General features: G+C 44.0%; 1 protein-coding gene across 4 annotated transcripts in view; it reads right to left on the reverse strand.

The window, feature by feature from the left end:
* Positions 1-25,371, reverse strand: part of RASGRF2 (Ras protein specific guanine nucleotide releasing factor 2) — a 246,104-nt gene that overhangs the window by 15,696 nt on the left and 205,037 nt on the right. For all 4 annotated transcript variants that reach the window (XM_043464746.1, XM_043464747.1, XM_043464748.1 and 1 more), the window contains 4 exons: positions 14,310-14,422; positions 5,671-5,731; positions 5,248-5,351; positions 2,472-2,556 (listed from right to left, as the gene is read on the reverse strand). In XM_043464746.1, the coding sequence (XP_043320681.1) occupies positions 2,472-2,556; positions 5,248-5,351; positions 5,671-5,731; positions 14,310-14,422 (363 nt within the window). The remainder of the gene's footprint in view (positions 1-2,471; positions 2,557-5,247; positions 5,352-5,670; positions 5,732-14,309; positions 14,423-25,371) is intronic.

The following is a 25,371-nucleotide window of genomic DNA, read 5'->3' on the forward strand; positions in this document are numbered from 1 at the left end:
GTTGGGAGGATCCCCTGGAGAAGGGAATGACAACCCACTCCAGTATTCTTGCCTGGGAAACCCCATGGACAGAGGCACCTGGTGGGCTACAGTCCCTGCGGTTGCAGAGAGTCAGAGACATGACTGAGCACAAGCATGAGCATCTTAAGTCACAGGGCCTCCACATGTGCATATTCATTAGACAAATACATATTCATTAGAGGAATTATTTTGTAACGAGCACCTACTAAGGACTAGGCATTCTTTTAGGTTGGGGAACAGGAAAAACAAATAAATCAGTCTCCTTGACCTTAGGGTGCCGAGCCTGGTTAGGCCTGGTTAGGTGGGAAGGTGAGGGGAAGTCAGACAGAATCAAGTAAATATCACACCGTGAGATGCAAACCTAAGGGTGGGGGTGGGGGGAGCTTGAGAACCGGAGGCAGCATGGGGCAGATGCCGGCTTCTGGAAATAGGTCACGCCTGCCCTGAATCCTGAAGGAGCAGGAGGAGTCACTGTCTCCCATCCAAGCGTCTGTGAAAGGACAGGGAGGGAAGGTGCGGCGGCGTGGGGGGCCTGGCAGGACAGCTGTGTGAGGGGCTCGGGGGACGGGGAGAGACAAGGACGACAGGTGGGCGGGCTCCTGCAGGCCAGGCTGAGAGGCTGCGGCCGTACCAAGAAGGCCAGAGGAAAAGCCATGGACAAAATGTCATCACAGACAGGATTATAATTCGATGGGCCTTCGAGAGAAGTTATTTCCGTGACACTGTGTGAAGAAAGGGTTGGGTGGCAGCGAGCTGGCGTGGGGGTGGGGGTTGGTGAGTTAGGAACTCGTGGAGAAGAGAATGAAAGGCCAAATGAAGGTTATGGCCGTGGGAAAGGAGGGGAAAGAAGGGTCTGAGACATGGGTAGACTTAGGGCTCACTGGTATCCAGAGGTGTGAGCAGGGTGGGGGAGACTCCAAGGTTGAGTGAGTGAGTGGCTGGCAGGGCCATTACCCATGACCAAGAACAGAGAATAAGATGAAGACGCAGGCTCGGCAGGTCTGGGAGGGGCTGATGATGAGTTCCACCTGCAATCTGGACACAGCGGCCAATCAAGCGGTTTCAACTAGAGGCTGTGGGTCTGGATCCTGGGACTCACAATCTGGGACCCATAATCTAGACCTCTGATTTGAGAGGCATTACATCCCAAGCGTATGGACAACACAGGCCAAAAAAAAAAAAAAGGCTTATGGTCCACAGCAAGGCCTCTGTTTCTCAGAGAGTCATTCAAATGGGTCATGTGTCCTATCCTTTAGGAAGCAGCTGCGTTGATGCTTATTATGTGATAACATCTAATATGCATGTACCCTCATAAAGACAGAAAAACTGTACTGAGAATTTTCACTGTTTTGTATTCTGATTCTGATTGATTTAATAATTTACCTACAGGGTCCCTGGTGGTCTTTTTTTTTTTTTTTTTTTTACCATTATCCCTTTTACTAAAGTTTAGTAGAATTGAAACAGTAGCCTTCCCTTTGCCTGCATAGGCCTGAAGATACTCCAACATCTGTGGTTCTTCCATAGGACCAAGACCATTAGAATAGCACCAACAGGTCGTTGGAGGGTGTAAAAGCAACTCCATTTTACTGCTGCAGAAGAGTAGAGAAGGAGACGGACGGACAGCTGGTTACCACTGCACACAGCCTCAGAAGCACTGTAATTATGCTCTAAGAGGTCCCTCCCCACCCTGGAATGTACTGGGACTGAATGTTCAGTAATAATGAAGAAGAGCTGTACCAAAACAGCCGCCTTATCACCAGCACCACCAGGGGCCTGTGACAAAGTGCAGTTAGAACTAGTCGATCTAGGACCATGAAGTAATGATGACCATGATAAAAATACAAGCAACGACCTATGCTTGAGAGTCCCCTGGGCTGCAAAGAGATGAAACCAGTCAATCCTAAAGGAAATCAACCCTAAATATTCGTTGAAAGGACTGCTGCTGAAGCTGAAGCTCCAGTACTTTGGCCACTTGATGTAAAGAGCTGATTCACTGGAAAGGACCCTGATGCTGGGAAAGACTGAGGACAGGAAGAGAAGGGGGTGGGAGAGGATGTGACGGTTGGATGGCATCACTGACTGAATGGACATGAATTTGAGCAAATTCTGGGAGATAGTGGAGGACAAAGGAGCTTGGAGGGGTACAGTTCATGAGGTCACAAAGAGTTGGACACAACTCAGCAATTGAACACCACCACCTATGCATCACTGAGCATTCATCAAATGTGTGTACCATCAAAGTGAACCTCTTAGGACTGAAAGGTAACTAGAAGTTATCACATCACTGTGAACTCATAGAAGAGATTCAAGCTTATTTTTTAACATTCCATCAGTTTTTGTTGTAGAAGTGAGTGGCAGACTTCCTTTAATTTAGTGAAGAAGTCTGCAGACTCTGATACTCATCTTCCTATAACACTCCCGCCCAAGGTTTTATTTTTATGCTTACTCACATCATTGAAGTGTTGGCTGGTTTTCATAATGTAAGGTGTTCTTTCATTTTTATCCAGCTTCATCCACCCCTGCCCAAGAAATTCTCTGAAAGTTCAAAGCAAAACACAAAATCAAATAAGTTTTTTAAGGGTATCTATGGTCCTAAATAACTATTATGACTATTACATAAATCAAACTTAACACTGTTCAACTGCTGCTGCTTCATCTCGAATGAATTTTAGCTAAATTCTACTGTTGTACCACTGGATGCCAAAAAGAAAGAGATTTTTCGGTTTTCAGCTTTCTCTTATAAATATTTGGAGTGAGTGAGTGAGTGACAGTCACTCAGTCCTGTCCAACTCTTTGCGACTTCATGGACTGTAGCCCGCCAGGCTCCTCTGTCCATGGGATTCTCCAGGCAAGAATACTGGAGTGGGTTGCCATTTCCTTCTCCAGGGGATAAGTGTTTGGAACTGGGTCCCTATTAGGATCATAATAAAGGCTTCTCTGAAATTGGAAAACAATGACAAGAGGAATAAAGAGACTAAGTACTAACTCAGAAACCAAGACCATTCCCCCTGAATCAGCTTAAAAAAATCTTAAGGCTTAGCAGAAGGCTCAAAAAATTCATCGCTACCAAAAATGTTAATCATCACCAGCATGTTTTCCTCCACTTTACTCTGACATTCTCCAGGAGAATGTCAATTCCACAGGCAGGGACTTTCCTTTGCTCTCCCCAGAGCCCAGAACAGTACACGTGCTAAGGGCTAAAAGAACAAACACTAGCGTTAGCACTTTGCAGCCTGGTCATTTGAGGAAGGCAGTTATGGCAGGGGGGGCTCAGCCTGGTGGAAAGTCTGTCTTCTAAATAACACTCCTGCTCCTTCCTTTCATTCATGAGCAGGTCACCGGATCACAGCAAGCAAGGGACAAGCAAGCTGGAGCATACAGGAATTATTTTGTCGAGGCACTACCAAAAAGAACTTAAAATGAAATTACTCTGACACATTCTCAATCCAGAAACGTTGACTGGGTCCCTGGGCAAGGACCTTTGTCCCGTGATGTTGACCGTACTGTTCCCGTTCTGCAAGGCTGTTATATACAAAGATGTGCTCACTCCACGGATGCAAATAACTGGTTCATGTTCACGGTGGCACAGAGAGGGCAAGGAGGAGAGGTGAGAAGCGCCCCAGGAAGAGACCACAACACGGTCAACCGCAAAGCTTCAGGCTTTGCTCTTTCTCCGCCTCCATAGAGGTCACGCCCCCTCCATCCAGAATCCTCATTACATAGGAGGGCAGTCAGGAGGAAGGCGAAAAGGCTCCTACTCAAGTCATCACATAGTTAACGGGTTCATTTGTTCAGCCTTGGGGCCACATTCCTTTTTTTAAATGAAAGATGCTATTTATTTAATTTTTTGTAAAGAATTGGGGTAGAGTTCCTTCACACTGCTGTGTTACTTTCTGCTGTGCAACGTAAGTGCATCAGCTATATGGATACACACATGCCCTCCCTCCGGGACCTCCCCCGACCCATCCCACCCCTCTAGGTCATCACAGAGAACTGAACTGGGCTCCCTGTGCTATAGAGCAGGCTCCCCCAGCTCCCTGTTATACACATGGCAGAACATAAGCCAGTCCCAACCTCCCGTTCATCCCCCTCCCCCGGGTCCTCATGTCTGTGCTCTGCACCTGTGTCTCTATCTCTGCCCTCCAAATAAGTTCATCTGTACCATTTTTCTAGATCCCACATATATGCATTAATATATGATATCTGTCTTTCTCTTCCTGACTGACTTCACCCTGTCATGGATAGGTCTACAAGTGCTGAGAGAGGAGGAGAGAAATAAGACAAACGCATAACAGAAACGTCTGCAGGAGCATCTCTAGCCCTGCTCTTTATGCCCCCTGACCTAGCTCTGACGCCCCCCCGCCCCCCCCCCCGCCATCCTGCTACGCCAGAGCCTCCATCATCACGGGTGCCCTCTTCTCTACACACGACATGGACCACACTTAGACCTCTTGCTCGGCCTCTCCCTTGCCTCCCATTTAGCTATGATTTCACAGAGGATTTGGGCCAACAGTTGTTATTTGTCCAAACAGAGGCTTTTTGTGTGGACCTGCTGGAGAACTGCTGGGAGCAGGGGGCTGAAAGAGCCACCATCCTCTATACATGAGGCAATGATGCTTGTTATGTGACAGCATCCACTCGGCACATACCCACTCCACACACGCTCTGTGCCAGGCACTGTCGGGAATCTATCCTGCTGTGGAGTTTCCACGGTCAGCAGTACTTGAAGATTTATGGATGTGGCTGAAGAACTGCAGCGGAATCTACAGCATTGACCCAACATCCGTGTCTCTCAAAATATAGTCCTGGGCCACACAGAATTACCTGGGATTCTCATTGAAAATGAAGTTTCTTGGGCCTCAGACCTACAAGAATCAGAATCTCTGAGGGAGGCTCCTAGGAATGTACATTTTTTAACAAGTCTCCTGAACGATTTTAGGCCCCATGAAGTCTGAGAACCACTGTTACAGTTGCATGAAGTTCTCTGTAACATTAGGGGGTGAGCGGCCAGAGAAACTCACATTCGACGTTTCACGGCAGTATTACAGCAACATAAGAGTGACCATCTTGAGAGTCTCCAATATTTCTGTATCGATATTTTCAACATAAACTGGAACCCAAAGACATTCAAGTGGGTCCAAACCATCATCAGATGAAAAGCCTGTGCACACACATAGGGTTGTGGGGGAGGGGGGGGCGGCTCTGCTGCCGTGTGTGCACACTCACTCGTAGGGAATGCTTCTGAAAACGATGTGGTCCAGCAGGGTTATCTGCTCAGCCAGCTCCATGGCCGACAAGGTCTCGAAGCACTCGGCCTTCGGACAGTCGGTCTGCAAGAGATGAGGGCAGGGAATGGCACACACCTGGAGACCAGGCGCCCGTCAGCTCACCGCAGCTGCTGGAGTGCCGAGTCCACCCCTGGATTCCAGCTCTGAAGAACATGGCAGAGAGCTCAGAGATATCAGGCAGCATTAACATCATGGACCATGATGTTAAACGCCGAGCCAAATCTGGTCCCTTTCATACAGTTTTGGGGACAGAACATGTAGTCCAGACCCCAGTTACCAGCTGTGGGCGCAGTGCCTGCCTTTGCGAGGTAAAGTCTCACACATAATTAATTGTACAGGATAAGACTACGGCTCAACTTACCAGCTGAATTATATCCTCTAGTTTTAGGTGGATGTCATCTTGATCATCTTGTGAAAGGGCCCTAAAAAAAAGTCAAAATATCCGCCATGAAAAGGACATAGACAGGCCAGGAATGAAATGACAAAAATGCAGTTCAGTTTCCCCCAGGGTGGAAAGTTAGTGGGTTTGGGTCTACGAGACTGTGGGGACTTGAGTTGAAGACATGGGGTCCAGAAAACAGGAAAACACACATGTTAAAGGCAGAAGAAAATCATCAAGAGAGCTGACTCATAACAAGGAGCCAACCTGTCATACACGAAAGTGTTGTGTTAGTCTCTCAGTTGTGTCCGACTCTGGGACCCCACAGATGGCGCCAGGCTCCCCTGTCCATGAAATTCTCCAGGCTAGAATACTGGAGTGGGTAGCCATTCCCTTCTCCAGAGGACCTTCCCAAACCAGGGATTGAATCTGGGTCTCCTGTACCTCAGGCAGATTCTCTACCATCTGAGCCATGAGGGAAGCCCAAGGTTCTAAGTAAAACACCCACCATGAAAGTGAAGCAGAGGGTGACCTGGTGCTTTGCCTTACCGAGAGGATCTGTGCCAGGAATCCAGGCGCCCTGCACTGCTATCAGTCAGGGTTTCTAACAGGCTGAGTGCTCCATCCACACTCCTCCAGCCCCTGCCCTGGCCCCCCACCCCTGCTGGTGCTGAGGCAGAAGATACAGACTGCTCCGTCCCCAGACACAGGCAGACCAGAAGCTCAGGAGAGTTTCCACGTAGCAAGAGTTTGAACAATGCCAGGCAGAGACCAGCAAGTAAACTCTTCCCTACTGCTTCCCAGTTGGGCCTTCCCAAGACACGTTTGGTCTTGTATCCCCACACTCAGTGTTATTCAGCTGTCAGCCAATACATTTTTGATCAGTGACAAATGAATTAAAAGAATTCATAAGTTAAGGCAGGTGCTGGTTTCAGAGTGAGAGTGACACTTCATGTCCGGCAGGAGTTCAGGGTCCAGGATTACAAAATCCTGATTATATATCAGAGATCCTGATTATATAACTTGTATCTGGGCCAAACATTTCAGGTGTCCTAAAATGAAGGCACGATCATGTGTTAAAAGTATTAAAAAACGAAATTTAAACACTGCCCAACTGTGTAGCCTGTCTGTTGGAGGATGCCAGTTTTAAAAAGCAACAATGATACGATATTCTGTGGTGTTCTGAATGAATTAAAACAAAACTATCACCTGAGGTGGGTAACTGTATGCCCATTATGTGCTAGAAACGTGCTAACCATCTGACACACACTCTCTCCTGTATCATAAAAAATCGCTTTAAATAAAGCTTTATTATATCCATTTTATAAATCAGGAAACAAAAGCTTAATGAAATGGACTAACTGGTCCAGTTTGCTTTCCTGTTGCTCTTGCTTGTCATGAGCAGGCTTATGAAAGGCACTGCTCCAGAGTCCAGCATAGAACATACACCAAAAAAAAAAAAAAACAAACCAACAACAACGACCAAAAAACACACACCGAAAAAGGTCAATTCCCTTTCCTCTGTCTTCCTTCTCTCTAACAAAAGCTCTAGGCAATTTACCAGGGAACAGAATCCTTCTAGCTCACAGGAATGGCAATCCTCTTGTCTGCAATTAGCCATATCATTTGTGAGAAGAAAAAGTCACCATATGCTAAGGGGCAGATTAAGGTGAGGAAAAAAATAAGTAAACACAACTCCTCCAAAGACTGTTACATCACACTTAAGGGTTAGACACAGGGGGAAAGTGGCTCTTTCCCAAAGTGCATGTCATTCTTTCTACTGTAGCCTAGGTTCCTGGAGAGAGATCAGTGGCCATATAACTATGCGTCGCTGTGGAAAAGATCTTTTTTATGAGGTTAGGCAATATTCTTTACTTGGAAAGAAATGGTCCAGAAGTTATTTCACTTCTTTCAAATGTTCCTTTCCTCAGTGATCTTACCCTAATGTTCCAAGCTATGTCTGGTCCCATTAAGTTACCTAATATTTTTCTCTTCAAAAGAATCTCTGCTCTATAGATCAAAATAAATGCTATGTCTTTTGAAAGGGCACCTTAGCACAAAAGCTCTTAACCCTAGAGTATCACTAAATGATCTCTAAGGGTCCATAAACCTTTTTGAAATGACATACAAATGTGTGCATATATTCATACATTTCTTTTGGGGGGGAGGAGATGGCTTCCATTATATTCTTTTGGGGAATCCGTGATTCCTAACAAGGTTAAAGATAACCATAGAAATGTATACACTGACATAAAATGGCATGTGACATTGTTGTTTTACAAAAGATTTTTGTGTTATTATTAAGGAACCAGCCTCAGAATTTGATGCCCACCCATGAATTCATCAGTGATGGCAAGTTTTGAATTCTTAAGGTAGATATGAACCAAGGAAATAGCTCAAAATAATACAGAGAGGTGTTTAATTAGTGAGGATGATCCAGCTGTCAAAAACCACTTTACACCAAAATTAGAAGTGACTATAAAGTAAAAAACTTAATGGATGATTATCTTTGAAGACATTCTCAAGCCAGGAGGTGAACAGACTCTGTCTAGTAAAAGAAGTAGCCCCTGACAACCATTTGGAGTAGGGGCAAGAGGTCATTTTGGTGTAAAAGTTCTAATGGTTCTGAACAAAATAACACCCACATATAAAATATTCTTATATATATATATATAAGAATATATAAAATATTCTTGCTCTGTAACATGTAAACCTCCACAGGTGAGTACCTTAGCTTGACGTAAAAGTTCTAATGGTTCTGAACAAAATAACACCCACACATAAAATATTCTTGCTCTGTAACATGTAAACCTCCACAGGTGAGTACCTCAGCTTGACGTAAAAGTTGCACAGAAATACAATCTCCTGTATTTCCTTTGATTCTGGTAAACTGATTCAATGAAACCAAGGAAAATGTTTATCCTGGCCTGTTCATTTGAACATCTAGTCTACTGTAGGAAACAATTTGAATAAAGTGGTTCTTCTTAAAAAAGTCTGATGCTGCTAGGCTCTGTTTGGGGTTTGTGGGTCCCCTTGTCATGACTGAACCCATTCCAGCTGACCATCCAAGAAGTCAACCATTGTTTCTTTACATTCAGTGGCATGTTAGTTGTCTACAAAAAACTATGCTATGGAGATTCAGAAGCCAGCTAGTCAGACAACACTGGAGGAATATGGAAGCCTTCAGTAGAGGTTTTCATTCACAATCAGGGCCATACACTACTGGTGCCAATCAAGCTTCATCATAAAGTAACCCCCATGACACTGTGTGAGGTGGGGATGGTTCATCACAGAAAGTTTTCACTGTACTGTGTTACTGTATTATGTGTTTAAATACGTGTGTCATGACTCACTGTTATCCATCTTGAATACATCTAAATCTTTAATTAATCAGGACTTTTTTTTTTTTTTACCTCTCCCAACCCTAACTTATATTCCCTGGGAGGTATGTTTAGAAAAGTTCCGGTCAGATGTGAAGACCTCCCTAATTCTGTCCAGTTCCAGTAGATGGACAACAGATGGACAATCCATCCAATAGATGGATGGATTTGCTTATAGTCTCCTGACTACTTGGGAGTTTGACGAGGACTCTGAGATCCTGGGTTTCTATCTATCATGCAGGATGATCATTTTAATATTTGTGCACCTATAATGCAATAACAACAACAACAAAAAACTTAAGAGGAAGTGGGATTGTGCAAATTCTACAGCTGGAAAATTTCCCCTTCACATGTAGAAATCATGTAGTCTTAAAAACAGAGTTAAGAGCAACTGGCCTCTGTCCTTGAACCGTTCCACACCCTCTGGGCTGCTTGCCTGCTGCTGTGACTGGATGCCTGGGTCCACGGCATGGCCTGCCTCAGACTGCTCCTCCCCACCTTGTGAATGGTTTAATCTCATGTTGCTACCGGGACCTGCCAGACCACCTCTTCCTTCCCACACTTTCTCAGGCATGACTTTCCTTCCTGCCAGGCTTCCTTGAGCCCATTGATACCCATGCTCTGACACATTTTTTAAAGGCAGCTGTCCATAAATGGCATGGAAATGTTTACTACTAAATTCCCTCAGTTTCAGCTGAAAGTAATTCCCTGTTTATTTTCAAGTTAAGAAATGAACTAACAGGAAAATATTCACAATTGTTAAATAATCCTTTTGCTTTCTGTTTCCTTCTCCTATGCCCCACAATTTTTTTTTCATAAAGAGATTTCATGAATGATAACATCCCTTCAGTTGATGGTTCTATCTAGGTCTTACCTCCTACTGTGCTTTCTAATCATTCTGGTATGATTTTCAAAAACATAAATTTCACACACATAAGTATTTGATATGGAAAATTATCAAAAACCCTAAAAATCAATCTATGATTTATTCTTCCTATAACCACAATCTCATGTGCTGGGGCAGGGACCCTCAAACATGGTGCAAATGGAATGAATTACTTGGCAGGAGAAATTCAATCAAATACTAGTTGTTTTCTTGTAGCAGGGTTTACTGCACAAATCTATTCACTAGCTTGTTGAGAAGATAACTTAGTGCCCCAGAACTCAGCTGACCCAAACTAGGACTCAGGATCTGGCTGTTGGCTCAGCTGATGGGCTGGTGACCGACCAGTATCTGTATCTGTTGGCTTTAGCTTATATGTTCCTATGTTTAGGGCTAAACAAAGGTTTTTGTTTTGTTTTGGATTCATGGGAAGATGGTCAGAAGTGGGAGAATGTCCAGGGGAGTGTAACATCTACTCCCTGCTAGGCTACACGAGAGACTTTTGAATTCTTACAATGAGAGATATGGAACTAGGAAAGATGTGGGGAGAGCTGTTTTCACGAGAGACAGAGACTCTGGGTTGAGGGAGGCTGCTCCGGGGCCCAGGGGGCCCAGGGACAGGGCAGGCAGCATCTTTCTCAGCTTTTCAATAGGGAAATGGTGGCTTCACAAGACTGCAGGCAGCATCTCCACAGAAACTGTGGTGGAGCTGAAGGGGGTCTCCCTCAAATGGCCTGGGGGCCGTGAGCTTGAATAAAGGTGCTGAGGCAGAAAAATCACTGGGTTCGTTCCTGAGCACAATTTTCTAGGGACTTTCAGAATACTTGGAAAGATTCTACAAGAAACTAGAATTCTGTGTGGGCAGCAAGGGGGCACCCCAACAGTGGAATTGCTTTTTGTTTTTTGTTTTTTTTTACTTGTTTTTTCTTTGACAAAATAGCGGTAAGTGGGTTATGACTGTGGGGGTTGCTTTGAGATATAAGCAAGAACTCTGAGATATAATTCACATACCAAACAATCCACCCATTTAAAGTATATATTTAATGATTTTTTCATTGCATTCACTTGTTGATTTACTTACTATCATAAAAAATTAGTTTTTTAATTGACGTATAGTTGACCTATAATATCGTGTTAGTTTCAGGTATACTACAGTATAGGGATTTAATATTTTTGCAGATTATATTCTATTATAGGTTTTCAAAATTATCATGATGTCTTTTTTATAGACAAGATAAGGAAGCCCAAGGCAAGTTGAGTTTGACTAAAGATCTAGCCTGGTTTTACTTGGGCTGTAGCGCCCTGATAGCAGAACTGTTTTTCCCAAGGGCTACTGTCAGGGCTTTCTAATAATAACAATGCCTGTAGCAGTAACATGATTGCTAAGTATGTTTCAGGTATAACCTCTTTACACATATTACATCAGGTGATTCTCACAACAACCCCATGAGGTAGGTATTTAGAGTCCCACTTTATAAATGAGAAAAATTAGGTTAAGATTGACTAAGAAACTTGACAGTTATTAGTGGTTGAGCCAAGATTTAAACCTGTGACTCCCCGCAAAAGCTAGAATCAGATGGCTAGATGTTACAATCCCAGGCTGCACCCATCTACTAAAATTTCCATTATCAGTTTTACACCTCTAATTCTTAGGTCACTTATTCAGAAAAAAAAAAAAATTGTACATCCTAAGCCTGATGACTAATAAAGACCTGGGATGGTAAATAAGGTTCGTCTGGAGTAGAAGTGCCAGTCAGCGGAGTTCTGAGCTCATCGCGGGCACAGGCAGAGAGTGCTCAGGGTTGATGGGTGATGCCTGGCATGGGTGCTGTGAGGGGACAAGCAACATGAAGGCCTCAAACTGCCCAGTCCTGACAGCCTTTCCAGTCTGAGCACCTCCATTTTCCTGCCAGCTATTTAGTCAAACGTCACTAGAGGCCCACACTTCCAGAACCTAGTTTTTTTTTTTTTTAATTAATTTATTTTTTTTTTCAGTGGGTTTTGTCATACATTGACATGAATCAGCAATAGATTTACACGTATTCCCCATCCCGATCCCCCCTCCCACCTCCCTCTCCACCCGATTCCTCTGGGTCTTCCCAGTGCACCTAGTTTTTAATCACCCATGCCTTAAATACAAAGAGCACAGTCAACAGTTTAAATGAAGAGAAGAAGAGCAATCACTCACAGACAACCACTCATCCACCGACACCAGGCTTTATCCGAAGATGTATTTAGAATTTTAAAATCTGAAAATAACATAGTAACAGAGTCCCAAAGTTTACTGAGATGTTTTCATAGAATGGAAAAACTGAAGACCCTTAACGGTTTCCTCAGTTCAGTTCAGTTCAGTTCAGTCACAGCGTGTCCAACTCTTGGCGACCCCATTGACCGCAGCACGCCTCGGGCTGCCCTAAACAAGTGCAACAAACAAAGTGACTGGAAACAACAGAAATTCACTGTCTTAGTGTTCTAGAGGCTCGAAGTCCAAACACAAGGTGTCGGCAGAGCCATGCTCCCTCTGAAACCTGCAGAGGATCCCCTCCTTGCAGGGGTCCCCAACCTCCAGAATCTAATGCTTGATGACCTGAGGTGCAGGTGATGTAATAATAATAGAAATAAAGTGCACAATAAATGTAATTCCCTTGAATCATCCTGAAACCCTCCCCACCACACCCTACCCTCAGTCTGTGGAAAAACCGTGTTTCACAAAAACCGGTCCCTGGTATCATAAAGGTTGGGGACTGCTGCTTCCTTGCCTTTTCCCAGCTTTTGGAGGTTTTCCAGCAATTGTTGGCACTCTTTGGCTTGTATTTGCAATACTCCAAGCTCTGCTCCATCTCCACATGGCCTTCCGTCTGTGTCTCCCTCTGTCTTCACATGGCCACCTTCTTTTAAGAACACCAGTCATATTGGATAAGGTGCCTACCCTCCTCCAGTGTGGCTTCATCTTAACTAATTACGTCTGCAATAGCCTTATTTCCACATCAGACCATATTCCAAGGTGCTCAGGGGTAGGACCGCAGTATAATTTTTTAGGGGGATGCAATTCAAGCCATAATAGCTCACAGATCAAAGAAGGGTCTGGCTATGGGATCTTGAACTAATGGGGCTAAGAGTGACTTATGGGCGAATTGCTAAGATGTTTCACACCAGAATCTGACACTTCTACATCGCTGAGAGGCCTCCATAAGCATGATGGGTTCAGTTAAACTGGACTCCCCTCTACACACAAGCATTCAGGATAATGAAGAAACAATAGAGTCAAGCATAGAAGAAAGGAAGGGTTCTTTCCATTGCAGATGCAGCAGGAGCTCAAACTCAGAATGGCAAAGGAGGGGCAGGCCCCGGGCTTCCTACCCCACGCAGGGACAGACATACCGCCACACGTGAGGTGGAAACTGTAACCGAAATGTCTGCACAGAGACACTAATGGCTGCCCTCTTCATGTAGAATGGACTGGAAAAGACTCACTCATCAGTTCAAGGAGGCACGAGAAAGTTTGTTACCTGCCCGGCCGCTGGGTATAATGAGACACAAGCAGCCTCTAGTGCGAAACCCAAAGTTTAAGACTTTGTCACATAGAAGTGCAGGGTCTGAATTCATACAACCTACAGGATGTGGAAATCTCCACCTAAGAAGCCGATGGTAGGGACTTCCCTTGTGGTCCAGTGATTAAGAATCCACCTTCCAACAAAGGAGATGCAGGTTCGATCCCTGGTCGGGGAGCTAGGATCGCACATGCCTCTGGGCAGCTAAGCCTGGGTGACGTAACTCCTGAGCCCACGCTCCACAGCTAGAGCGCATGTGCGCGGCAACGACTATCCCTGAGTGCCGCAACTCAGACGCGCTGCGGTCAAATAAAAAACAAATAAACAATATTAAACACGAAGACACTGATGCTAAAATTGGTTCGGGACCAGTGAAATAAGCTGAAGAAAATGTATAGCTGCTCTACGGCGGCACATCCACAAGCCAGCTACACGAGACTCCAATAGAAATGCTACCAACCACCTCACCACCCCCCACCCCTCCATAACCGTGAGCTTGTGATAAACAGAACACACGTGAGGGGAAAACACCTCTGCAACACCCGCCGGACCCTCAGGAGAGCACCCTCCAGGCTTTAGGTTCCACAGTAAACCACCGTCTGCCACACAGACAGGAGTGACTGTATTGCACACAAGTTATGTCGCCCAGACTAAAGTCTTCCCAAGGAAGCTTTACCAGCGAGGACAGAACTGTCGCTGCACCTCAGAAGTCTAACACACGTCCTTCTGGTTTGACAGGATCTTATCCTCTGTGAACACAGCACAAACCAACCAGGGTAATTAACAGGCACCTGCCAGTGCTTTTACCTCAGGATATTCGCTGTGGCTTTCCGTTCCTGGGGAAGAAGATCTGGGTCTCGTAAAACTTCTTCTAGCAAATTTAAGACGTTCATCTTTAGTTCGTTGTTGAGTTCAAAGTCCTAAAAAAATGAAATGGATTTTTAAGATTTTAGTTCCGAAGGGTTTAGCTCCATGACACACGACACCATTCCTCGTAACAAATTCTCTAGAAGCTATGTATGGAAATTAAAATGTATGGAACCTAGACGCTTCCCCCTCCAGAGATCCTGACTTAATTGGTTTGGGGTGGGGCCCTGCTGACAGGCTTCCTGTGCTGTCCAGCTCTTTGTGATCCCATGGACTGCAGCCTGTCAGGCTCCTCTGTCCATGGGATTCTCCAGGCAAGAATACTGGACTGATTTGTCTTTTCCTTTTCCAGGGGATCTTTCCCCCCCAGGGATCAAACTTGGGTCTCCTGCATCGCAGGCAGATTCTTTACTGTCTGAGCCACCAGGAGAGCCCTGAGAGATAGGAATTCCTCAAAGGGATGTGTGCTTCCCTTATCCTGGAGCACTGCCTTCTCCCCAGGTTTATTTCTCTTCATCTTTCAGGGTGAGGAGGTGATGTACTTTATCCTAGGAGCCTTCCTGAGTCGACCCAAAGCCATGAAGAGCTCGTTCTCAGTGTTCCCATGATCATCACTCACTGTACTGTAAGGGCTGATTTAATTGTCTGTTTTCCCATTGGTCCATGAGTCAGTAGCTGGGGCACAGCATAGCTTTAAAAAAGAAAAAGCTTTTTCAAAGTATAAATTCTGCAATTAGCTTCAGTACAGGTATGCTAAAGAATAAATGATACACACCCATGGGGCCGTGTCAAACAAACATAGGAGTGATAATGAAAGGGTACCCACCTGGCAGAGGTGAGTAGGACCACATGCACACCAAAATGAATAATGAGAGTAGTAAGGAATAACCAGCTGAATCAAAACAACTTGCAAGGCCCTACTAATGCCCACAAACACATAAATAGATATATACATGAAGAGAGCAGAAGAGAAAATTATTCTTTACAGTGGACTTACAATAAATGTAAAGGAATATGAGTTAGAAAATCACCTTTTTTTTTTTTAGCCCTCAAACATAATGGGTTGAATTTATAACAGATTCACATGGGTTTAAGCAATCTGGGAAGATTCTACAAAAATACCTGTACTTTATTTTTTTTTTTTTTTCCTTTTTGGTCATATCTCATTTTATTTTATTTTTATTTATTTTTTTCCATTTATTTTTATTAGTTGGAGACTAATTACTTTACAGAAAATCACCATTTTTGACCAAAGCAGTAGTAACTTATCAGGTAAGGATCATGAATAGATGCCAAAATTTATAGGGAAACAGAATTAATAGTGTCAGAGTACCCCCTCCCCTGCAACACCACCATTAGAAATGACTGAATACAATGGGAGAATCTGACAGATGTCACCTGAACCCAGTGAGCAGTTACTGTCACAGGAATGGAACAAACCAACCTCATGGGCCCACGAATGCAATGTTCTGTGAAGAATCATCATTTAGTATTTTCCCCCCAAATGCATAATCTCACACTTGCATTGTGAGGAAGCACTGGCTTGCACGTTCCAAAAATGTTAATGCCATCAAAGACAAAGAGAAACTAAGAAATTGTTCCAGTTTGAAGGACACCAAAGGCACCACAGATAATGCAAGAGGTGAGCCTGGATGAGATCCAGGATCGAGGGGGAAATGCTACACAGGGCATAACTGCAACAACTTAGAGTTATGTACCAGTTGAGAGCATCCTACCCATGTCAAATTGTCCTAATTTGATCATTTTGCTGGGGCTATTCAAGAGCAGGTCCCTGGGGGAGAGGGGAGGAGCGAGAGAGAACGTGAGAAAGGAAGGGGGGCAGAACACACACGTGGTAAACATGTGAACCATTAGCGACTCCAGATGTGCAGCCACACCTTTTATATTATTCCGGCATTTTCTCTTGATTTTAAATTTTTAAGAAGTTTAAAATTAATAAAAAGGTCACGTTGTAGTTTTCTCACACTCTTTTATTACGTGTATTCTTATAAAACACGGACAGCATACTGGTAGCATCCTGGGATTATCAGGTACTCAGAGATAAACCGAACGCTGCCACACCTTGCTTTAAGATCTGACTCTGACAGACTGTCTTCGCAGGAGCAGCATAGGGTTTATTGTCCCTACTACACAAAGTTACTCATTATGAGTACATTTTAACTTTAGAGAAAGTAATTTTGAAGCACTACATTCTGAATTCTTTTAAATGATTAGAGAAAATACTGCTTATTGCAATGGATCCAATAAAAGAGCATACTTTCACTATACTAAGTTCCTTCGGTAGTATCTGACTTTTTTGCAACCCTGTGGGCTGTAGCCCGCCAGGCTTCTCTGTCCATGGGATTCTCCAGGCAAGAATACTGGAGGGGGTTGCCAATGCCCTCCTCCAGGGGATCTTCCTGATCCAGGGATTGAACTGGCATCTCTTATGTCTCCTGCATCGTCAGGCAGGTTCTTTACCACTAGAACCACCTGGGAAGCCCATATTTAGTAAATTGGGGGCATAAAGTCCATAATTTCACAAATTGTAGACAATGCAAAAGTCTATTTAACCTGAATTGAAAGTTTGTGAGCCTCAGTTTGGTGAAAAAGTGTCATTAATTTTTCTCAGTATTTTCCTTTCACTGTTTGACAATCAGTACCACTTCTTCAGGAGCAGGAGCCACTAGGGTCCAAGCAACACCTTCAGATGATATGTTTTCCTAAAATTTCACCTACTTTTTGCCCAACAGTTTCTTGACTATTGATTTTATTTTTAAAATGTATGCAAGGAGAAGAGAGTAATATCTTGCTGCTGTTTTTGCCCTTTGTCCTCCCCCTCCCACCATTTCAAATGTAATGGGAGTGACGTTTGTAAACAGCTAATGATCTCACCTACCCCAGTCTTCATGCACTACCAAAGGATTTCTCAGCCATCCAGCATCTTTGCTTAATGAATGTTTGATACTTATTATTGTGATGACTGGGTCCTGGAGCTATGTTGAATCTCTCAATGATGCAAATAATCTGATTATCATAAATGGATCAGTGTGAAGGACATCAAGCCGGTGTTTGGACCTCGCTGGGGGCTAATTAGTGGCTTAATCAACAAGCATCCTCCAGTATGTACTGTGCCCCATTCTGGGCTCAACAGCGGGAACCCTTCTGAGACCCCAGGAAGGCAAGTTGTGTGAAAGGTCTTGTTAAGGAAGACAGAATGTAATGTGATTATTCTGAGCTCTGGGAAGACTAGCCCAAGAGAGACCTTTGCAAACTTGGTGAAATCTGCCCAGACACTATCTGAAGTGCGATGAATGGTTATGAGTGAATACTCACTCTGCTCATGTAGCTAATATAAAGCAGGTTAGTTAATGATGGCTGAGTATAAAACATAAGAATTTTCACTCCGAATTTTCCTTTACACTTGCACAGGCTTTTATCATGTTCAAAGTGACCACCTTTGTATGATTTCAACCCTTCCTCAGCCGACCCAAGGGCAGGCAAGGCGGGAACCATAAACTCGGTTCACACCCGGGCCACTGAGGCTGATGGTATGTGATCACATTGGGTGAAATGAGACCCTTAAGGATGTGGCTGCGTGGGGACAAGAACACAGATCTTCCATCTTATTTCCACCTGCGCTTCTCAAACTGTCCAGTGCCCACTAATCACCACAGATTCTGGTATAGGTCTGGAATGGGGATTCAGATTCTACTTTTCTAAGGACCTCCTGGATTTTCCTGCTCACACTCTGAGTAAGACTTGGCCACTTAAAAAAAAACATGCAAAAAGCAGCTCTTCAAAACCTTAGTGAAAAAAATCTCAATCTTCTGATGTACAACCTAGAACGTAAATTTTTCTTTTTTTACCAGAGCATGTAAAATGCAGAATTGGCCATTCAAAAATCCCTGTTAAAAACAGTACCTACTACTCAATCAATAGAAATCTGGGGACTTCCCTGGTGGTCCAGTGGCTAAGACTTTGTGTTCCCAATGCAGGGGGCCTGGGTTCAATCCCTGGTCAGGGAACTAGATTCCACATGCTGCAACTAAGGCCTGACACAGCCAAATAATTATTAAAAAAAAGAAATCTGAAACATCTAAAGGGCACATGCAGTAAACAGGAGGTAGGTTATTTAAACAGGAGGTAGACAATGCACAGTAAGTTTGCCTAACAACCATTTTTTAATTTATCTAGAATCTCCTTTTTGGCTACATTTCCCCAGGTCCTGAGATGGGAAACCAGAATACTGGGTGTTGGAAGGACGCTGGCTCCTTCTCAAAGGCAGCAATTAACGACGCCCACAAGGTGGCGCTCCCGGGTAGCCTGGCTCCTCCAGAGTCCGCAGCGCCTTTCCCAGACCCGCAGGCGGCTGTCCAAGGAGCCAGGCCTGAGCCTGGGAACTTTTAAGGAAGATGAGCAAACGCCAGGGCACCCAAGAGGGCCTGCAGTCATCACAACAGTATACTTAGGTTAGTTTTCATTTTCCAATTCACGAAGCAGAGTTGAGGAGATTGAAGGCTGGAAAAAACAAACCAGTCTGCTTTCAAAGGCGAAGAGCCCAGAAAATGTGAGACTTTAACACTTCAGTCTCTAAAAAGGAGACTACAGTTCTTGTTCTTTCAACAGGCACTGAGCATCTTCACATCTAGGGCTTCAGGGAAGACACAGAACAGCCAACAGAAGTGGGCACATGGAACAGATACTAACCAATAAAACCCAGGGAGAGGGGCTTAAGAAGGGGCATCTAAAAGCAGGTGCCCACTGAGTCTCAGAAGAGGGGCGGCATCTGGAAATGTGGGTCTGGGAGCCCCCTGTAAAGAGGTGACAGCTCAAGCAGAGTGTCAAAGAGTGGAGTGTGACGCACAATAGATGCTTAGGAACAAAAAGTTACCAACAGATGATGCTAGAATCCTCCTGGTAAGCTATTAGGACTTAGGGACATTTTACCGAGACCTTACAGACTCAACTCAAACACACTAAAAATGACTGGGAGAGTCAATACTTTCTCTAGGTTACTGAACAGCTCCTGAGGTAATTATCACAACTAAAGACTTAAGAGTTTGCCACAGGCTAGATGATATTTTAATCACTCTATTATCTACTTCAACCCTCAACAGCAACAAGTTACAATCATTATCATTCCCATGTCACATACAAGGGAGTCAAAGTACTAAGAATCTTGTCCCAAGTCACACAGGTAGCAAGTGGCAGACCCAGGACTCAAACCCAGGTAATGCTGGCTAAAACCTGGGTTTTTAACTGCTATACTCTTCATGAGAAGCAGTTACCAGTGAAGGTGTCTTGGCCTGAAAGACACATCTCAACAGCATTACCATGCTGATCCTGAACTCCCTTCCATCTACACTAACAACAATTTGAGACATGGATTTTGAGTTTCAGGTTTGCAGGAATAAGACTAGATCATACAACAGAAAAATAAGTTTCTCTGGCACTTTAAAACTAACCCCCATTGATAGTCTAGGCATCTTGGAAACGATATTCATTCCTACAGGAGAACAGAGTAATAATTACAATATACCACATATGGCCAAGGGAACTCTAGGACACTGGGAAAGTCTGATTCAATAAGCACAGTTTTGGGGTAAAGAGAATTATGAAAATAATTTTCTCATTGAAATCAGTACAGTGACATCACTCATTATTAGAGAAATGCAAATCAAAACCACAATGAGGTACCATTACACGCCAGTCAGGATGGCTGCTATCCAAAAGTCTACAAGCAATAAATGCTGGACAGGGTGTGGAGAAAAGGGAACCCTCTTACACTGTTGGTGGGAATGCAAACTAGTACAGCCGCTATGGAAAACAGTGTGGAAATTTCTTAAAAAACTGGAAATAGAACTGCCATATGACCCAGCAATCCCACTTCTGGGCATACACACTGAGGAAACCAGATCTGAAAGAGACAAGTGCACCCCAATGTTCATCGCAGCACTGTTCATAACAGCCAGGACATGGAAGCAACCTAGATGCCCATCAGCAGATGAATGGATAAGGAAGATGTGGTACATATACACCATGGAATATTACTCAGCCATTAAAAAGAATTCATTTGAACCAGTCCTAATGAGATGGATGAAGCTGGAGCCCATTATACAGAGTGAAGTAAGCCAGAAAGATAAAGAACATTACAGCATACTAACACATATATATGGAATTTAGAAAGATGGTAACGATAACCCTATATGCAAAACAGAAAAAGAGACACAGAAATACAGAACAGACTTTTGAACTCTGTGGGAGAAGGTGAGGGTGGGATATTTCAAAAGAACAGCATGTATACTATCTATGGTGAAACAGATCACCAGCCCAGGTGGGATGCATGAGACAAGTGCTCCGGCCTGGTGCACTGGGAAGACCCAGAGGAATCGGGTGGAGAGGGAGGTGGGAGGGGGGATCGGGATTGGGAATACATGTAAATCCATGGCTGATTCATATCAATGAAAGAATAAAAAAAAAAAAAAAGTAAAAAAAAAAATCAGTACAGTGTATTCTAACAGTGGCCAGAGTTTTTAAAAATAAAGTGGAAATACTGCAGAGTGGCCTAAAATCACATAAATAATTTTAATGGATTGAAGGGCTCATAAAGAAGGGGCCTTGGGTGTGCTAGGCTCAAAAATAAGAGCCTGAAGTTTGACTTCATGATTTTCAATGCAAAGCTATTGTTTCCTGTTGTCTTTGACTACAGAAGATGAAATTTTTTACTTGAAATTGTGATGTAGATTTAGGTTAGATCCAGGCCATTTTGTCAAATGGGAAACTGAGCCAAAGATGCTGACTGATCTTCCCAAATCTGTGCAAATCACCCTGGAGTCTAGGGTGAACTCCATGGACGTTAGTGATAATAAACCTGTCAACCCCTGTGGATTTCAGCTCTTTGGAGGGGAACCCTTACTTAGAACTTCCATACTGACGCCCGGTCCTAGGGGAGACTGTGCTGGATAAGGGACCCTGCATAGTACCTGGGTTGTCTTGTCCACTCGCCACCACCCTCATCTCCCTGCCTTCTCACCTTCTGGGCAACCATGACTCTGAACTGGGGTTTCTCCCTGGAAAAGTGAAAGGTAGAGTTTTCCAGCATTTCTCATCACCAAACTGCAAAAATATTTTAACCACCTCTTGGTTCACACTACAAAAAGGACAGCCTAGTGGAAATTTTAAAGAAAGGGCATCAAGTGTGGAAGAGAACCCTACAAAAATACCATAGTAACACTAAACTCTTTACAGTACCTGTTCAACACTTACTAGTTATTAATTACCCATAAGGTTGAGAATCTTCAAAGAGGAACAGAATATATAAGAAATGTATGCCTGGCCATCATGTAGGAGTTTATGAGCCAGGAAAAGGTAGTAAATTCCAGATATAATTAACCCCCAAATTTGGTAAGCATGCATGTGCCTGGTGGGCCCTCAAATATTTGTTGGATGAATGGATAAACGTTCTTGGGAGCATTCTTAACTTTGAGACAAGTGATAATAAGCTACCTAATTCTTCTTAAACTGGCAGTTTGGGAAATTAGTTTAGCAGATGTGAAGTGGGAGGCTACGAGGAGAAGGCACAATGCGAAATGTGGAAGATATGTTAGAACAAAAATAACTGGGGAGAGGCAAACGGCAATGAATGACACCAACTCAGAGAGAAGGAAAAAGCTATGCAGAAAATCATTTATTCCATCATTTTCTAACAAATGACTCTGCATGTGAATGACTTGCTAAAATGCAGCCTCTAGACCTGAACAGCTGTGCTTAGAAGAATTTTAAATACTGCCCTACAACCTTGAAATCGGATAGCTCCTGAGCTTACATCTCTAAGCTTCAAGAGAGAATCAGCCAGTTTAAAAGCATGTATCAGGGAAAAAAGAGAATTTTTCCACATGCTGTGTTTTCCATTGGTTTCTAGATAGGTGTTAACTGATATGGAATTGTCTCTTTCAAGATAATGGCAAGGATCAGAGGGAGAAAGAAAAGTTTGGAAGAGCCTGGTTTTAATCCTGAGTTTGTAACTTTCTTAATTAAAGAAGGCCACATGCCAGAAAAATTTAACTTGAATAAAAACCTTTTGAAAATGCTAGAATGTATTTCTAAACTATGCTTTGTCCTCCCTTCCCGGATTCATGAGAGGGGAAAAGACTGACAAAGAAAGCCGGTAGGTTTCCCCCACAGAGAACACAGACTCAGAGTCATAGGAATCTGGTAGAATTAGAACTTTCAATGTCCATCCAGAGAGAAACTTTACCTGAGCAGATGAGACGATTATAGGTGGGTGACGCTGGGGAGCAGAGTTGGGAGGAAAGAAACACAAAGCAAAAGTCAGCAGGTGAGACAACATTCTGGACCTGAATGAACCATCTGATGTACCAGTGTTAAGCGGGCTCCTGCAAGTCCTAAGGTGATTGAAAGTAATGGAGGGTCACTGGTCCTGAGGACTTGATCTGCCATGGTCTCCAGAAACACTGCCAAGGCCCAAGAATGATTACGAGCATGCGGAATGCAAACTGGGAGAAATGAGGATCCCAACAGCACCTTTAATCAGAAAACTCTTATAGCAGAGATAAGAACTTATCAAAGTACATACAACCCCTTCTGTGCTTCTCTGAATTTTCTCTGTCAATGCAATCCATCCACAAAACGTTAAAGAATCCCACCAGTTCTACAGGGAAAACTACATTTCTCTCTCGGCAACTAATGGAAACTGAAAATAAGTTCCATTTAAGACATCTTAAACTCTTAATTCTATTTCACACTGATTTAAATAAATCCTGATGGAAATGTCTTGCCAAGCATTTTTTAAAAGACAGGCATGGAAAGCTTAAGGAGAGTTTAAAGGATAACAATATGGATGCATAAAAGATAAGAAAAAGCTCTGTTAAGCAGCTCAAGGAACAAGAATCTTGTTTGCCTAGACCACAGAAAGAGTTAAGATCTATCCTCAAGCTTAAAAGAAAAGAAGAGAGAACCCATATTTATCAACTAGTACTTTCTTGTATATTTTCTAGAGCAGTCTGACAAATCATTCCTTTCTGTAGAAGAACCCCATGCAGATCATTTGGTCAATTTTACAAATTTAAAGCAAACGCACACTGGAATCCAGACTAGAATTCAGGTTTCTGGATTTTGCTCCTCATGTGAGTCTTTTCTGACCCAGAAACTAAAGTGAAATGCAATGCCCAAGGCAGTCTATTCTGAGCGGAGGAGAGGACAATGTCAATAACCACAACAAAATTCAGCAGGATCAAACACCCACTGATGAAAATAAGTACCAGCCTACATGTTCAGGAAATCAGAAGGAGTGAAAAGGACGTTGCTGTCCTATTTAAATTAGATACAGCATTCTCTATTTGGCTGCCTTAATGGGAAGTCTTGGGCTTCCTCGGTGGCTCAGCGGTAGAGAATCTGCCTGCCAATGCAGGAGATGCAGGTTCGATCCTTGGGTCAGGAAGATCCCCTGGAGAAGGAAATGGCAATCCATTCCAGTATTCTTTCCTGAAAAATCCCATGGACAGAGGAGCCCGACAGGCTACAGTCCGTGGGGTCGCAAGATTCGGACAGGATTGAGTGACTAAACAACAACAATAAATGGCCAAGTCTGGGCTTGTGAATAAACACTGGTTTGCACCTGGTGGATGTTTGAGATTTCTCAGCTTAGACATTTAGAGGCCAACAGTGATAGTGTGGACAGCTAGAAGCAAATCGGGACCAATTTAATAAGGATGAGACTAACATAAAAACTATGTCCGTGGATTATCTTTCTATTTGGTGGTTTCTATAAAAGCATTTGCAAGGCTGAGGTAATACACACTAATTTACTATTAAGAATAAATATTTCAGGGACTTCCCTTGTGGTCCAGTGTTTCAGAATCCACCTTCCAATGCAGGGAACGTGGGTTTGATCCCTCATTGGGACATTAAGATCCCACATGCCGCAGCACACGTGCAGGCTTGCCAAGCCTGCAATTACTGAGCCTGACTGCCGCAACTAAGACCCAGTGCAGCCAAAATAAATAAATATTTTAAAATATTTCATAGCTTCCAGCATCTCACAATGTGACTGAATTCTCTCTTCTTGTTCCCGGCATCCCCATCAGAACCCAGAGGCAGGGGAAGGCCTAGAAGCCTTCCTGCACTACCTGGGCAATGAGGCCACATCCGAATCCACCTGGGATACGGGTGGGATGTCTGGGGTCCTGAGGCCTTGAAAACAGCAGTGGTTTTCCTGGCCTGTGACCGTGGACAGCACCCCCAATCCCACCCTGGCAGTGCCCCGGGGAGACTGGTACGGGAGCCGGCTAATCACTGTCTGAATGCAGGAGGCACTGCGGTGGCTGCTGGAAGGGGGCAGGACTGTGCCCAACCTTTAGCAAGCACAGATCCGTTGTCTAAGTGACACAGAATCTAGGGCCAAAGTCTCAGAGAAGACTAAGAAACAGAGAAAGGAAGTGTCGTCAGTGCTAACGTATGATATGCTCACTGTCTGGGGTCAGAAGTGGCTTTCTCCTATCCGTTTGGAGTGCTCTGCGTCCTGAGTGTTAGCTGGCAAGATGCAGGGGCCTGAGATGGGTGGTTGAGAACCTGAGCTGGGCAGCCAGCAGCCCAGGTGTGAACCCTGGTTCTGCCACTGGCCACCTGCGACATCTCAGGGAAATTTTAATATTTCGTCCCCAGGCTTCAATTTCACCATCTGTGAAACAGACGCAAAAGGCTGGAGTAAGGAGTGAATGCCTGAGTGTTTGAAAACCGCTTAGAACAGCACCTGACATTAATACAGTATTGTTAAAGAACCTTTTCAACACTCTGGGAGCCTGTCACTCAGAATGCATCCTCAGAGGGCAGCCTGCCTTCTGGGGGCAGCAGGGGTGGGGAGGTTAAGTTTTCAAGTTGCCCATGAAAGACCGAGTGTCCCACTCTGTAACTAAGACCATCTCAAACCTCAGGCTGGTGCAGAGACCCCCTGGAATCCCAGAGCTCCTCCTCCGAGTTC

Source organism: Cervus canadensis, chromosome 4 (genome assembly GCF_019320065.1).
Source record: "Cervus canadensis isolate Bull #8, Minnesota chromosome 4, ASM1932006v1, whole genome shotgun sequence".
NCBI classification, from domain to species: Eukaryota; Metazoa; Chordata; class Mammalia; order Artiodactyla; family Cervidae; genus Cervus; species Cervus canadensis.